This window comes from Chelonia mydas, chromosome 21 (assembly GCF_015237465.2).
Source record: "Chelonia mydas isolate rCheMyd1 chromosome 21, rCheMyd1.pri.v2, whole genome shotgun sequence".
NCBI classification, from domain to species: Eukaryota; Metazoa; Chordata; order Testudines; family Cheloniidae; genus Chelonia; species Chelonia mydas.
Genome location: NC_051261.2, coordinates 10381393 through 10396927, shown reverse-complemented (window position 1 = coordinate 10396927; position 15535 = coordinate 10381393). Strand labels below are relative to the sequence as shown.

The window sequence follows — 15535 nt, the reverse complement described above, 5'->3', positions numbered from 1 at the left end:
TCTCTCCACGTCTTCAGTTCCTGGCCCATAACACAGGCGTGGCCGTACTGCCCTTCTCCCATTGCCGTCTGCCTGGTCTGCTTAGGCGGTGAGCTTTCTGGGGCAGTGTTGGGAATAATTATCCTAAGGAGGTTATGAAGCATTACCATGACTCAGTTTCCACACATGCATTCCTTTGTTAGTCTCAAAGGCCACTTGGTGCTGGTTACATCCAAAATATCAATACAAGCATATACGGCCCTCTATGCCCTAGCAACAACACACCTGTAAGTGCTGGCCAACATAATTACAACAGGTTCAGGCCCGGGAGACACCTTGCATCATGGCATGACTCCAGACGGTGAGGCAAAGCTCTGCTAAAGAGCCCCTAAAAAACCTTGCTTTGTATACGCTATAATAAACAAGTGATATTACTACTGGTTATTGGCCCTTAACCAAAGCTAGATGAGGGAGTTTTAGGAAGCAGGTTCCCAGTTAATCACGCTCTCTGTTTCTGTTACTTCCGCCCCAGCCCTAAAAATGATAACGCTGGTATTCCCCGGGTCACTGCAAAGTTAACGCAACAATTCTTCTTTCTCAGGATTTTATTTTCTTTGATCTCACGCTGGGAGCCTGTTTTTTATGCTAACATCCAAACTTCCTTACAACCATAATTTATGTAGGTCCCACGTAGGCCTAGATTCCTACAGGCTGGGCCAGTCTCTCGCTATGTGTTTGTGCAACGCGTGGCAAAATGGGGCCCCGATCCTGACTGGAGCCTCTAGGTGCCGCTGTAATACAGAGCATGTTGGCAGTTGCTTCCCCTACCCACGTTAAATGGCCTCATGCTGGTCTTTTGCTGGTTTCCTTGGGTTATGAATAACCGGCATTCCACACAGGCAATTGCAATGCAAATCCCATATGCTCCAGTCCCGCACTGGAGGGGGTGCTGAGGTTTGTCCATTTCCAGGGTCGAGCCGCTTCCAGAGATGTGTCGATCTCAAGCATGTGGGACCCAAGAGTGAGCCCTCCCTCCCCCCCCCCCCCCCAGCAATTAGGTATCCCCCTAAAGGGAGCTTGAGTAGGGCCGGCCGGTTCGAAGGCATGTCTAAATGTGCCGTGTCTTGTCCGCCCGCAGGGGGAGTGTGCGTGGCCCAGTCTGTCAAGATACCTCGGGAGCCCAAGGCGGGAGAGTTCGATAAGATCATTCGCCGTCTCCTGGAGACCTCCCATGCTCGGGCCATCATCATCTTTGCCAACGAGGACGATATCAGGTGAGTGGATAATGGGCTGGCCTAGGGGTGGTGTGGGGGGCAAACCACATGAAGCGAGGAGGGGGAACACAAGGTTCTCTGTGTGTTGGTATCTCCCGATGCTGTCTGCCCCGCAGTGTATCCTACAGTTCCTTAGCACTCCATGGACCCGGTAGCCTGTTTTACTGGCCACATCACAGCGCTGGTGGTGTTTGGTGCAGAGGGTACATAATTATAATGAGGAGAGTGGGGGCTAATGGTTAGAGAAGCAATCCGGAATCAGGGCTCTGGGATTCTGTTCCTGACTTTGCCACTGACTCTGTGTGACCTCGGGCAAGTCATTTAGACCCATGTTTCCAGAAGGGGCTGCTAGTTTTGGAGTCCTCAGCTTCTGGGAGCTCCACTTGAGTCCCTCAAGAAGATACTCCATCCCTGCATGCAGTGGGGAGCTGCAGGATTACAGGCAGCAGACAAATCAAGGTGACATATGGTGGCTTACAATGTTTACGGAGCCTAATGATTCACATTGATTTACACCTGCTTTTTATAAGTGTCTAATTTATTAATCAGCAAACATTATGTAAATGTGGGTAAACGGAGATTTTAAAGCCGTTTACATCTGATATGCAAACGATCCAAGTTTCTTTTCCCTCCTTAATAGAAATGTCTGAAAACCTGACATTTACGCTCGCTCGCTTATGCGCTGAGGAATCCGGGATTTACCTTGCTGTGTAAATGGCAAGCACCATTAAACAGGGGTTTGTAAACGTTTACCCAGGCGAGGGGTGTGCGTAAAGGGGGAATTACCTCCCACTAGCACTCATTGACACACGTACACACCTGGAAAATGTGGTTTGTTTTTTTTTCTGTGCGGCAGCAGCCTGATACCCACTGCTGGTCAGATGCAGCACTGTTACACCAGGGGAACGACACTGTCATCAGTGGGATCGCTCCAGATTTACAGCAGTGTAAATGGGATCGGGGACTGGCCCCTTGCCTACCGATCAGTAGAGATGCATGCAGCACCAGCTCGCTTATTCTTTATGGGCCACCTGCCCTGCTGTTGTAATTGACATTAATGGAGCGGCACCCACGTTCACCAGCTGAGGAGTTAGCCCAGGCGTGGGTGTTTAACCCTTTTGTAATGCGCCTGTCGCAAAGCTGTGCAGTGCCTAGCACAAGGCGGTCTTGGTTCTTCACTAGGGTTCGTAGGTACTAGGGTAATTCAAAGACAGACCAAACTAATCATCTTGCATTAGGATTGTGGTCGCATGCCAGGACCCCAGACAGGAGTGGAGCCCTGTTGTGGTAGGTGCTAGATTCAGGACAATACAGTCCTTGCACCGAAGAGCTTAAAGTTTAATTTAGACCTGGAATAAAAACCATGGTGGAAACCATTTAAGGGCCCGGTGTCATTTGGCGTAGCTCCATTCATTGGTTTCAACAGAACGACCCCGATTTACACCCGCTTAGGAGCTGGTCCTATACCCCAAGTGGAAAGGACCAACAGAAGTAAATCCACAGCCAAACCAGTGTGCATCAGCTGTCCCCAACTCCCTCCCAAAGCCACTTGGTCTGAGTCCCATGGTTGGGCTGGGATTGTGCCACTTGCTGACCCTCCCATCCAGCTTGGGCGATCCTTGTGCTTGTCACCGCACTGCAGGGGAGCCGGTGGTGGGAGCAAGGGAAGTGGCAACGCAGCTAGCGTTGGTCACAGATGTTTGGCATCCCTGCGGCTCAGTGGAGTGTGGCTTTTAAAACAAATATAATAATGCCATCTGGACTCGGGTAGCAAGTAATTCAATCCCTGACATAGGATGTGTGAGTCATAAATCTGCCTTTATGGTTAATGAGAAACAACTGGGGGTGGGGGGGTTCCTCAGTTCTCTTCCCAGCAGTGCACCTAGGGCTCAATCCAAAAGGCAACGAAGTCCATCTCATCAGTGAGCTCTGGATTAGGGCCCCCCTAGTTACCTGTGCAGTGCTGCAGATAGAGGCTGATGGGGGAGGAAGGGCAGGGAGAAGAGGGAGAAGGGGCAGATAATGACAAGTAAGGGGAATAGGAGAGGACAGAGGTGCTGCTGAGGTTGATGGGCCCTGTTATAAGAGCTTAGATAGACGGAGACAGCTGGATGCTGAGAGCTCCTGACATCGCTGGAAGGCAAAGGTGTTCAGTGCCTCTCAGGATCAAGCCCTCTTGGGAGTTGGAGAGAATAAGGAGGTCGCGTTTCAGGGCCTGGGAGGCCAAAATCCGTGAGACCAGGCCAGAGATTCAGGGTCTGCACAAACACCTGGAGGAATGCAGGCCCTGCCCCAAGCTTACAATGTACCTGAGGGCCATGCAATAAAAATCATGGCGCAGAACATTTCAAAGAAATCCCCCCCAGCGGGTGTAAGTCGGCACCGTTCTGTCAAAGTCCGCGGATCAGATCCTTCACTGGCGTACATCGATTTCAGTGGAAAGATGCCAGTTTGCACTAGCTGAGGATCGAGGCTGGGGAGAGAGGGGTGGTGCTGGGTGGCAAGGATCACCAGCAGTTTGGCAGTGGCTGGCTGCCTGAGTGGCACTTGATCACCTGGCAGTGCCCAGTTCAGTGGTTGCACTGGCACGGGTAGGAACATTTCTCTCACTCCAGCGGCTCACGAGGCTGATCCGAGTTGCCTCCCTGCCTGCAAGAAACCCCCTCCTCGGCGCTGGAGCCTTTCCAGCCTGCTGCTGTGTAACCTGATTTTCCCTAATGTTCAGTAATTAAAGGGGGAATTCAATTACCTTCAGTACGTATGCAAATAGGGCTGGAGAGCCAGTCTCTCTGTGCAGCTCCCTCGGGAGGGGGCGATGAAGCTGCAGCCGTGCGGTGGAGTCGGGGACTTGGCTGGCTGCATGCTCAGCTGGGGCCTCTGTACGTTTCATGCCGCTGCTCCAGCTGGAGCGGGAGAGGCACGGAATGATGCAGTTCCCTGTCGCTGGCTGCAACATGCACCTCAGTGCCCCAGTTCACCTGCTTGCTTTACCCATTGCTATGGCCTACTGCCATCTCTCTTCACTACAGATGGGCATGAACCCCAGCCCCATGCTCTGTGGGTCAGGGCCATCTCCCTCTGGCATCCTCCCCACTTTCAGGCTCAGCATCGTTTCTCCTCCTCCTCCTGGCTCTCCCCTTTTCTTGCCCCTCACTTGCTCTATCCACCCTCCCTCTTCCTTTCTTTCACTCGCACCGCATCCCTCCTGCCTTCCTGCCCCCCGGCCATAAACATGCCTGCAGTGCAGGCTGGGTTAGAATCACAGGGCAGACACCAATGGAAGGACAGGGCAGGGTAAATTATTCAATGCATTTTCCACTGATTGCCTAACGCTCTGCAATATTTAATAACTCGCTTGCCTGCAGCGCTTCCCTGCTTAAATACCAGGGGTGTCCTTCTCCCCTGGCCTGCTGCTGGCACGGTCCTTTCCATCCTGGGCAGGGTGGGGACCGTTCTAACTGGGTAGCATGTCGTTGCTCCCTTTGTGTCTGTGCAAAGGGACAGCACGTGGCAGGGCAGGACTGGGTCTAGTCAGAACAGGGAGTGGAGATTTCACCTCTTTCCCTGGGCAGCACTTGTGCCCAGCAGCTGTGAAGGCAGGCAGGAAAGGTCTGGAGATGGGTAGGGGTAAATGGCAGGAAGGGGGATAGACAGTGTGTGTGATAGGAAAGGGGATGGCATAAGGGTGGAATGGCGGGGATTTCCCCTTCCAGGAGCTGCCACGAGAGGGGCAGAGATGGGTGGGGTGGAAGAAGCAGCAGCCGGGGTGTGTGTGAGTGTGAAGAGCTCCTGACTTGGCCAGTGCATATCCTGCTGCCATCACAGCATAACTGTTTTAAAGCATAATTATTCTGTGGCTCTTCAGCTCTTGAGCCAAAGATCCTGAAGCTCCCAGTCCCTGGGTCCCTCCTCTTGCGACTTAAATTTTAATAAATATTTGTCCCATCATTTTGTAGGGGATGAAGTTAGACTCACACCACAGTAATTGCCAGGCTTTCTGTTTTTCCCCTCGAAGACTGGTACCGTAACGTCAGCTGACCAGGGTGAGGTCAGTCTAGCCTTGTGGTGGGAGTGGGCAGCAGGCCTCGTGGCCAGGTCAGTGTTGTAGTCAGTTGTCGGGAGCCAAAGCCACTGGGAAAACCTGGAGGTAGAAACTGGGTACCAGAGCCAGGGGATCGAGCCAGAGGCCGTAGTCAGGAGCCAGAGCCAAGGGTCAGACCGGGGCAGGAACTGGAGCGAGCAGGGTAGCAGGCAACGAGGGATTCAAGGAAAGGGCAGGACAGAGGCAAAGCAGGAGCAGCAGGAACCAGGTAACGTGAGAGCAGGTGCTGTGGTAAGCAGCATGAGTGTTGAGAAGCCAGCGAGCTGCTGTTGCTGGCTTATGAGCCAGCTTGCTGACCTCTGCAGCCAGTCGGGTTTTGTGGCTAATCCGGCAGCCTGCTGCAGGCCAGCTGTATTAACGAGGCAGCCTGGAGACTGGCTCTGCTGCAGACCCTGATTCCTGACACACAATCCCCCATCCTCCACTGCTTCCTCCGTTTCCTGGGACTTCCCAGAAGTAACGGCCTCAGGGCCCTGGGATGCTCATCTTCCCGACCTGCTCATTTATATAGGGATGTTTATTTTGCCAAGTACCTGTGTTCCCTTAATCACTTTTTAATCAACAGCCGTATTGACAGGGTCTTCCTCATAAAGAGGACAGGTCATTGATTCAGAGCGATCTGGGCCTCTTGGGGCAAGCAGACAATGTGTGTCTTAATACGGCTAACTATAAATGTGTACATCTAGGAACAAAGCATGTAGGCCATACATACAGGATGGGGGAACTCTCTCCTGGGAAGCGGTGACTCTGCAAAGGTTTGGGGGTTGAGGTGGATATGCAGCTGAACATGAGCTCCCAGTGTGACGCTGTGGCCAAAAGAGCAAACGCGATCCCGGGATGCATAAACAGGGGAATCTCAGGTAGGAGTAGAGGTTATTTTACTTCTATATTTGGCACTGGTGCGACGGTTGCTGGAACACTATGACCGGTTCTGGTACCCACAATTCAAGAAAGATGTGGATAAACTGGAGAGAGTTCAGAGAAGAGCCACGAGAATGATTATAGGCTTAGAAAACATTCCTTAGAGTGATTCAGGTGCTCGATCGTGCCCCTGCTTTCTCTCTCCCACACTGACCTGGGTGCAAAGGCTACGAGCTCAGAATCTGCTCTTTGGCTTTTCTCTGCACAGGAGGGTGCTGGAGGCGGCGAAGAGGGCCAACCAGACCGGGCACTTCATCTGGATGGGCTCAGACAGCTGGGGCTCCAAAATCTCCCCTGTGCTCCACCTAGAGGAGGTGGCCGAGGGATCTGTCACCATCCTGCCCAAGCGTGTGTCTGTCAAAGGTACGTGGGACTGAAGTCTGCAGCTCCCCCCAGCTGTGTCTCAGGGCAGGCTTGTGGGCAGAGCTAAGAGAGTGGGCGGGACTTGGGTGAGTACCATCACTTTATTTTTTTTTTCATTTTGAGCCCTACTGCTTCTCTGCCATAGGGCTCATCCAGTACCTTTGCCTGTCCACTCTACTGTGCTGTGCCACCCCATTCCCTCCGCCCAGCTGCCTGTCCCCTCTGCCTTGCGACTCACCTGGTTATACCATTGCATCTATGATCTCTCCTTTCCCCTTTGCAATTGCACCAAGCAGAGGCAAGTCCAGAATCCATTCCACCCGGACACACAAACCTTGGTGTGGCTGCAGGAGCGCCCAAAGACGGAAGGCTCCCTTGATCATGCAATGACCTTTGAATAGCGAGGAGAATAAGGCAAGTGCCCACCTGGGAAGAAATCTAGGTGTAGCCCTGGGCAGTGGGAGGAAGAACCCTGGAACTGGATTTCCGTGCCCCGTTGGTAGGGGTGCTAGGCAGAGTCCCTAGGGGAGGAGAAAGAGCTGAAAATGGATTTCTCTGCCGCTCCAGAATGCAGAGAGCCTCTGCCTCCCTCTCTCTCACGTGCTCGGCTTAGAGAATTCCTTTCGAAGAGCCCAGTAATTATTCTGAAGCTTTACGGTGAGTGATGGATCCCAAGCGAAGTGGATGAAAGGCTGGCAAATGAAGGCATTATCAGGACTATTGCAGTGAATTATTCAATACAGTATCATCATTCGTTTGCTCTGGTTGGGTGGCCGCTGAACTTTAGCTGAGGGCATCTCCGCACAGGGTGAGAGCTGCACAATTAGCAGGTCCGTTACCCTAACGTCAGGCTCCCCATCCAGGAAAGCATTCACACTTGGGAAGCTTGAAACACCCCCATCTTCCATGCCCAGCCTGCTCAGCCTTAAAGGGGCCACCCCCTCTTGTTAGCTCCCTAGAGATGGGGGATACGGCTCCACTCTGGCTCTGCCCTGCTCAGTGCTGAGGCTGAGGCCCTTTCCCCCTTCCTGGTGCAGTCCCAATTCTTTGGCCGAGGTGTTTGCTCAGCCGCTGTCAGAGGTGGTAACGTAGACCAGGACCCTGCCAAGGCACTGCTTGCAAAGCCAGCAGCTTTCCCGGGTTCTGTACATCCTCTGCCATCATGGAGAATGGCAGTAAGAAGCTCCTGCGTGACAGTCTGGGCACCGTCACACAGCACTGTGATAGCAGCAAGAACCCCGGCAGCATAAAGACCCCTGTGAGCGTTGCAGATTGTGGGCCAGACCCTCAGCTGGGCCCTTGCCCCTTGCCAGCAGCACTGTGGATCTGGCCTTTTGAACGGCATCATGGTCCAGTGGTTAGAGCACAGGGGGGCCTCCTGGGTTCTATTCACAGCTCTCCCACTGTCTGGCTGTGTGACCTTGGGTAAATCAGTTTACTTCCCTTTTCTTCAGTTCCTCGCCCCGCCCCCCGGTAAAACAGAGATCTTAATGCCTGCCTCTTTGGGTGGGTCGGAGGACTAGTTGAGGAGTGTTTGGAAAGTGCTGTGAGGTATGTGGATAGAAGGTGTTGTGGAAGGACAACATAATCTCACAGGAGTGACCGCCCACCACTGAAACGCAGCCACCTCTGCAGTGGAAGAGGGCAGCTGTTTAACAGCACTCTGCAACATGACTGGGTAACTTAGAGCATGAAGCAAAGGGCGATATCTTACTCAGCGGATCCATCAGTGATACTTGACATCCGTCACATGTGGCTGGAGCCTCCCGTGCCACCCTCAGGGCTCCGGGGGCTGAGCCATGCCCCACTCGTTATGCTTAAGACTTGAGCAGAGCACCGGTTGTTGGGGAGTGCACAGGATGTTGTGCAAACTTGTTAGCGCTGCGGGAAGTGCTGGGAGCCGCACTCGCTGCATCTGCTGCGTGGCATAAGGGTGGAATGGCGGGGATTTCCCCTTCCAGGAGCTGCCACGAAAGGGGCAGAGATGGGTGGGGTGGAAGATGCAGCAACTGGGGTGTGTGTAGTGTGAAGAGCTCCTGACTTGGCCAGTGCATATCCTGCTGCCATCACAGCATAACTGTTTTAAAGCATAATTATTCTGTGGCTCTTCAGCTCTTGAGCCAAAGATCCTGAAGCTCCCAGTCCCAGCCAGATCTGGCTGGGTGCCTTGTGGCTGGCTCCACCTTTATAATGATCTGAACCAAAGCATTGGCTCCCAACGCTCCCCTGAACTTTGGGAAACCCTAGGTCTGCATCTGAGCTTGGGATCTGCTGAGTACCCCTAACCCAGGGGATCAATATTATATGAAGCCATGTGGTTACTAGGTCCTGCGTTGTATCCCCCATGGGCCCCTTTGCTTCTCCCATGGGCAGCAGCTCCCCATTACATTGAAGACCCCAATTTCCTTTCCCTTGTTTGTTCCCTGCTCAGCACAATGCCTGCGAGACACAGAGCTTGTCAGGGCACATTACGCTCCCCACCGTCAATCACTAACTCGTCTAGAGACCGAACCGCCAAGCGCATTGATGTGCTGAAGGCTTCTGACGGCTGCTCCCCGAGCCTTGGGGGCGGGACACTGATGCTCTCTGCCCTTTGCGGCATTGGCTGCAGAGCAATGGGGTGAAAGGGCCAGGGGCACAGCGGGGGGCCCTCAGTGTCCAGACCTGCGTACGCTTTGTGGCATCTTTGAATCGGAACCTGGGGGCAGATGCTACCCCAGGGACCTGCATTTTGACGTGTGGTCCAAGGATCAGCATCTGTCTCGCTGCACGAACGAAACGACTCCCACTGACATCAGGGGAGTCACATGGGCACTGTGGTGACAAGATTCCTTTGAAGCTTTTAAGGTCAGGCTTGACAAAGCCCTGGCTGGGATGATTTAGTTGGGGATTGGTCCTGCTTTGACTAGATGACCTCCTGAGGTCCCTTCCAACCCTGATATTCTATGATTCTAAGATAGTGCCTTTCCCCGGACCTGGTGTTTCAAAGGCAGGTGAAACAGAAAAGGGAGGCAGAGAGCCAGGACCTGACTCATATCACTGGGCTTGTGCTGCCGTGGCCACGTGGTGTGTATCTGTCTGCCTGCGCTGGGAAGTGCCCTCCCAGCAGCTGTGGAGACGTACTCCGGCATGACAAATGGGAGGCTGCTGGGGAGGGTGGGTAAGGTTGAGGGCTGGGAATTAGAAGACCTGGGTTCTAATGCTGCTGTCAACTTGCTGTGTGACTGTGGGCCAGGTGCGTCTCCTTACGGTGCCTCATTTACCCCGTCTGTAAAATGGCGACACTGACACTGCTCTGCCTTGGTGAGATCTGGGCATGCAGAACGCTGCACAGCAGGGCCAGCAAACTTCGACATGTGCAGAACCCACCGTCCGGGCCAGCTTTTCCACCAAGCAGCGTGTGTGCCAAGCTCTGTCCAACATCTGCACCAGCTGCTGGTTCTGAGCACTTGAAACATCTGTCATGGGGCTCTTGGGGAAATCAGCAAAACAGGAGCCTGATCGGCCTTCTCTGTGCGCTGCGTTATTTTCAGCCCCTCCATCGTGCTTGTCTTTTGTCACATTTTTCTTCTTTCCCGCTTCAGATGCCCTTTGCGCTCTCCCACTCGGATGCCTTTAATCATCCTTGCCCTCTCCTTTGAGAGAAAGTCAGCACAACTAACTACGTGACCGAACGGATCCTCGGCCGGTGTAAATCAGCGTAGCTCCGCTGACGGCGAGAGCTGTGCCAGTTTGCACCCGCTGGGGAGTTGCCCCATGGCATTTAGCAGGAGAATGGTACTGTCCGTTTCTATAATGCCCTGATCTTTCCCGTGTTGTTCTCGGTGCCTTGAATGCTTCTTTCTGGCTTTTCAAAGCAGAGAGCAGACCCCTCCACAATGGCACCTGGATTTTTTTTTTCCCTGGGAGGTTACAGGTAATTCAGACCCCATCACTGTGTAGCGGTGGTTCGCATTGTTCCTTCCAGCACGCCGTGCCTTGCACCTTGTTGCACTGAATTCTGTTCCACCACTGCCTTTCCTAATTACCTGCTGTTCCCAGCCTCTTCTGGGCTTTCTCTCAACCCTCCTTTATCTTGGCTCTTGCCTCTTGCAAGGGACTGTAACAAAAGCCGACTGAGAGTCTACCTACACTCTGTCCCCTGCATCCCATGCATTGGGGGAAACCGTCTTAATGGACAGCCTAAGCCACCAGGTTGTGGGGCTGGGAGGGGAGAAGAAACCCTCCCTCCTAAACGGTACAGCAGCCCTCTAGCTGATCCATGGAGGGGTTGACTTCTGCCCCAGGTCCTCCCTTACCTCTCTCCTGCCTCCCACGTCCCCTCGGGATCCTCAGTGGAGGTAGCCCTCCCGCCATGGGCTCTGTGGGGGCATGGTATGGGGTTGATTTCCCTTTGCAGGCTCCTGGAATCCTGCCCCCATAAGCAGTGGGACCTCAACAGTTCTCTCTGGGCCTGCATAAGGGGACATCAGGATCTGAACCTATGTGTTAATACCAATGGCACCTATTGGCAGATGGGGCCTTGGCAGATACTATTCTCATGGCCCATTCCAGGGGAGGGCAGAGGGTCTAGTACAGGTTTTTCTCCCATGTGGTTGTACCCAGAATCCATTCCAAGAGCTGCAGTTGCATAAAAGGGCCAGTTTTGGGGTTGGTGTGTGGGGGAAATAAAACTTAATTGTGAGATAATAAGCTGCAGAGTTACTGCAGCTGTTCAAGGAGACACAATTGCATGTACCGGGCCAGTACACTCCTGGGTTTTTTTTTGTTTGTTTTTTGTTTTGTTTTCTGGAAGGCTTCGTGTCAAGCTGCTCGCAGTAACCTTATCTTGCCCACTGGGGATGTATGAAGTATTGTGGGTTATTTATGCTGTTGCATTTATAAGCAAATGAGGGAAATATGATCTCGCTGAAATTACCATAAGGTGGGTGCACAACTGGTTGAAAGATCATATTCAAAGAATAGTTATCAATGGTTTGCTGTCAAACTGGGAGACTCTATCTAATGGGGTCCCATAGGGGTCTGTCTTGGCTCTAATACCATTCAGTTTCCTTAATGACTTGGATGAGGGAGTAGAGAGTCCGCTTATTAAATTTGCGGATGACACAAACTGGGAGGGGTTGCAAGCACTGTGGAGGACAGGGATTAGACTTCACAATGATCTTGGTAAATTGGAGGATGGGTCTGAAATCAACGAGATGAAATTCAAGACAGAGTACAATTAGGAAGGAAAAAAAATTCAAATCCCCAGATACAAAAGGGAGAATAAATGGCTTGGCAGCAGTACGGCAGAAAAGCATCTGTGGGCTGCGGTGAAGAACTAAATGACTGAGTCAGCCATGTGATGCTGCAGCAAATGTCATTCTGGGGTCAGTTAACAGGAGTGGCATAGGGAAGACATGCGAGGTAATCATTTTGCTCTGCTCAGCACTGGTGAGGTCTCAGCTAGAGTACTGTGTCCAGTTTTGGGCACCACACTTGAAGAAACTGTGGTCAAATTGGAGAGAGTCCAGAGGAGAGCAACAAAAGTAAGGTTTCAGAGTTGCAGCCGTGTTAGTCTGTATTCGCAAAAAGAAAAGGAGGACTTGTGGCACCTTAGAGATATTGGTTAGTCTCTAAGGTGCCACAAGTACAACAAAAGTAAGAGGTTTAGAAAACGTGACATAGGAGGAAAGACGGGGGCAAGTTTAGTCTAGAGAAGAGAAAGCTGAGGAGGGGCCTGATAACAGGCCTTCTAAGTAAAAGGTCGTTGTAAAGAGGAAGGGGAGCAACTGTTCTCCATGTCCGCCCACGGTAGAACAAGAAGCAATGGGCTCAGTTTGCAGCAAGGGAGATTGAAGGTAGATATTAGGAAAACCTTTTGAAGTCTAAGGATAGTTCAACACCGGAACAGGTGACCTAGGGAGGTTGTGGAATGCCCGTCATTGGGGGGTTTTAAGAACAGGTTGGACAAACACCTGTCGGGGTGGTCTAGGTTTACTTGGCCTAGCCTCGGCTCAGGGGGATGGGCTAGATGACCTCCTGAGGTTCCTTACAGACTGGATTTCTATGATTCTGTGAAATATCCAAGTCCAGGTCTTCTCCTCCCTTCTCTCATATACTCAAGAGGGCCAGATCCTTGGCTGGTGTAAAACATGGCAACGCCTCCAAAGTCCATTTCATATCAACCGGCCCAGAATCCTCCCTTCCCAGAGCCCGTCCCAGCTGGTCCCAGTTCCCTTCCCTCATTCTAAGCTACAAGTTGGCCAAATGGCCTAAATATTACCCCAGTGCATGCAACCCTTGGGTCCAGACTTGCAGAATGCAGAGATGGGAGGCGCTGCTGAGGGCTTTCATCTCCCACTGCAGCCTGCGATGATGCCTCTCCCTAGCCACTCTGTCACTTTCTGCCCACTGGATCTTTGTGGTTGCCTGGAATGGTCCCTTCACCCACTTGCCTCTTCCCTCTCCAGCCTGTTTCAGACCCAGCTGCTTCTGTTCCGGCTGGCTTTGGGATTTCACGCTTCCCTCTCCTGTTCCCTTGGTAGGTTTCGACCGATACTTCTCCAGCCGGACGCTGGACAATAACCGGCGGAACATCTGGTTTGCTGAGTTCTGGGAGGACAACTTCCACTGCAAGCTGAGTCGGCACGCGCTGAAGAGGGGCAGCAACATCAAGAAATGCACAAGTAAGAGGCGAGGTGGGAACAGGAGGGGTTTGGAGCGAAGCCCCATAAGGCCAGCGCCGGAAGGAAGGGCAGAAGGGGACCCTTTGTGACCGGGTAACAAGGGGCGCTGTGGTATTCAGGGAGGGAGGGAAGGTGAAACTAGATGGGAGCAGCCTGCTAAGATAACGGGAGCAGCAGGAAGAAGCCCGGTGGGGTTTGTCATTGGTGTTCATGGGTCACTCTGCTGGGTAAGGGGAGATGACACAGCCCTGGACATCTGGGGTCAAATGGGACTCATGCAACAGGGCCTAGATTGCCATCCTTTGACCCATACAACTCTGTGGGCATTTGTGCATATCATGAACCGTACCCTTACCAGTGCTGTTGGGCTCAGGCTCTCACGATCTCTACCCTACAGAGACGATCAGAAGGATGGGGCTGGAAAGAGGTGATGTGGCAGAGGGGTGTGTGTGTGTGTGTGTGTGTGGGGGTCTAGTGTTGCAATATCCGGGGGTGCTGTAGGTGGGGACTGAGGTGCATTGGCAGAGCTGTGTGGGGAGCCCAGGGCTGGAATAGCAGGGGTGTTGTAGATCAGATTTAGGGTGCACTAGCAGAGCTGGGCCGGAACGAAGGATGTGGCTAGCGAGGAGGTATTGCCAGTCAGGATTAGGGTACATGGGGAGGACTGTCTGGGAGCTAGGGACTGGAGAAGCAGGCATGTATTATATGGGTTGTAAGCCATGTGCATTGGCAGAGGAGGGTGGAAGGTGTGAGGCTGGAATAGCAGGGAGGGCTGCTGGTCAGGACCGAGGTATGTTGGCAGGGCAGTGGGGGCTCAGGACAGGAATAGCAGGGGTTGTGGCAGGGCGGGCCTGGGATATGTTGTCTGCTGGGTGGGGAAGCTGTGGAATCCCGCATCTCCCATGAGCAGTAAAATAGCATAGATTGCACTTAACTAACCACATACCTAGAGCTCCTTTTCCAGTTCCCCTCTCCTCCCTTGGGGGCCTTTCTGCTCTCTCCTCAAGGTCCCCTTCCCCCCAAACAGCCCTTCCCTTAGGCATTAATTTTCCTTTGCACTAATTCTTCCTTTTGTTTGCTCGTAAGTTTCTATTACACCACCACAGCATCAGCCAGACTTATCTGCACAGATCCTCTCTGAGTCGTTGGTGTCTTCTTTTTTATTACCTTGAGGAAACCCGTTTAAAATGGGTTATTTAAAAAATGCATTCAAACAGGTTAGAGAGTTGTGCCGGGTAGGGAGGCAGCACCATGGAAATGTGCCTCCAGCCCGCTAGATGATAGAAAATATTCAAGACATTCATACTACTTGGAGCAGCTTTAAAAATGTTTCCTTTTGGTTTCCTCTTCCAGCCTCTCAGATCTGCCCGGTTCTGCTCCCTATTGGTGTGGAGCTGCCTTTGATTCTCCTCTGAAATGGGAGCTGACAGCCAGGAATCTCTCTTAGCCCCCTCTGCTCCTGTTCAGTGTTTAATGCTTTACATGCAGCTGGGAATGCCACAGCATGAGTTGCATCGTGTCTTTCAAGTAGACCATGCTTCGAAAACTGTCCAGGCGAGCAACCCAGATCAGACAGACATGGGGCTCTTTCGAAAACTGTCAGTTCAGCGGTGCACTGGGCGTGACGGTGAGCATAGTCTCACACTCATATGCACCTACACATGGTGTCCTCCATGCACACACACATGCTGTAGCCTCTATGTGCCACACACAGATCTGCTGTAACCACTGTACAAATCACACTCATCTGCATGTATGTGAGTGCACACCCAGCCATGCTTTAATACACACACACTCAGATGTTTGCACATGTGCTTGTTTGCACCCCCCCTCACACCCACTGAAATGTGCGTGCCTTCGTTCTCACTCCATCTCTCTCTGCTGTGCACTGTTTTTCTCATCATCCCCGTGTCCCTTCTACCTCTTCCACCTAGAGCCAATGAGGTGCTTGGCGCTGTTTTCTGGGAGCACAGACCCACCACCATGCAGCATGTGTCCGCCCTGCAAATGAAAGGCACGTTCTTAACCCACAGTGGCTAACACTGAAGTTAAAACAGGAGCGAAGTCACAGCAACTCAGTATTTAACTTGGGTTAACTGCTCAAGTTCAACCCCAGACTCAGCGAGGCCATGTCTACACTGCGTCTCGACAGGGCGGTAGACCGAGTTGTGGTAGTGGGGCTTGCGCTAGGGTGCTAAAGTTAGCAGTATGGATGTTGTGGCTCGGGC

General features: G+C 52.5%; 1 protein-coding gene across 5 annotated transcripts in view; it reads left to right on the top strand.

Moving 5' to 3' along the window:
* The window catches only part of GRM4 (glutamate metabotropic receptor 4), a 245303-nt gene that overhangs the window by 166166 nt on the left and 63602 nt on the right, over positions 1–15535 (top strand). For all 5 annotated transcript variants that reach the window (XM_043533672.1, XM_043533671.1, XM_037885170.2 and 2 more), the window contains 3 exons: positions 1118–1253; positions 6485–6639; positions 13167–13307. In XM_043533672.1, coding sequence (XP_043389607.1) covers positions 1118–1253; positions 6485–6639; positions 13167–13307 — 432 coding nt within the window. The remainder of the gene's footprint in view (positions 1–1117; positions 1254–6484; positions 6640–13166; positions 13308–15535) is intronic.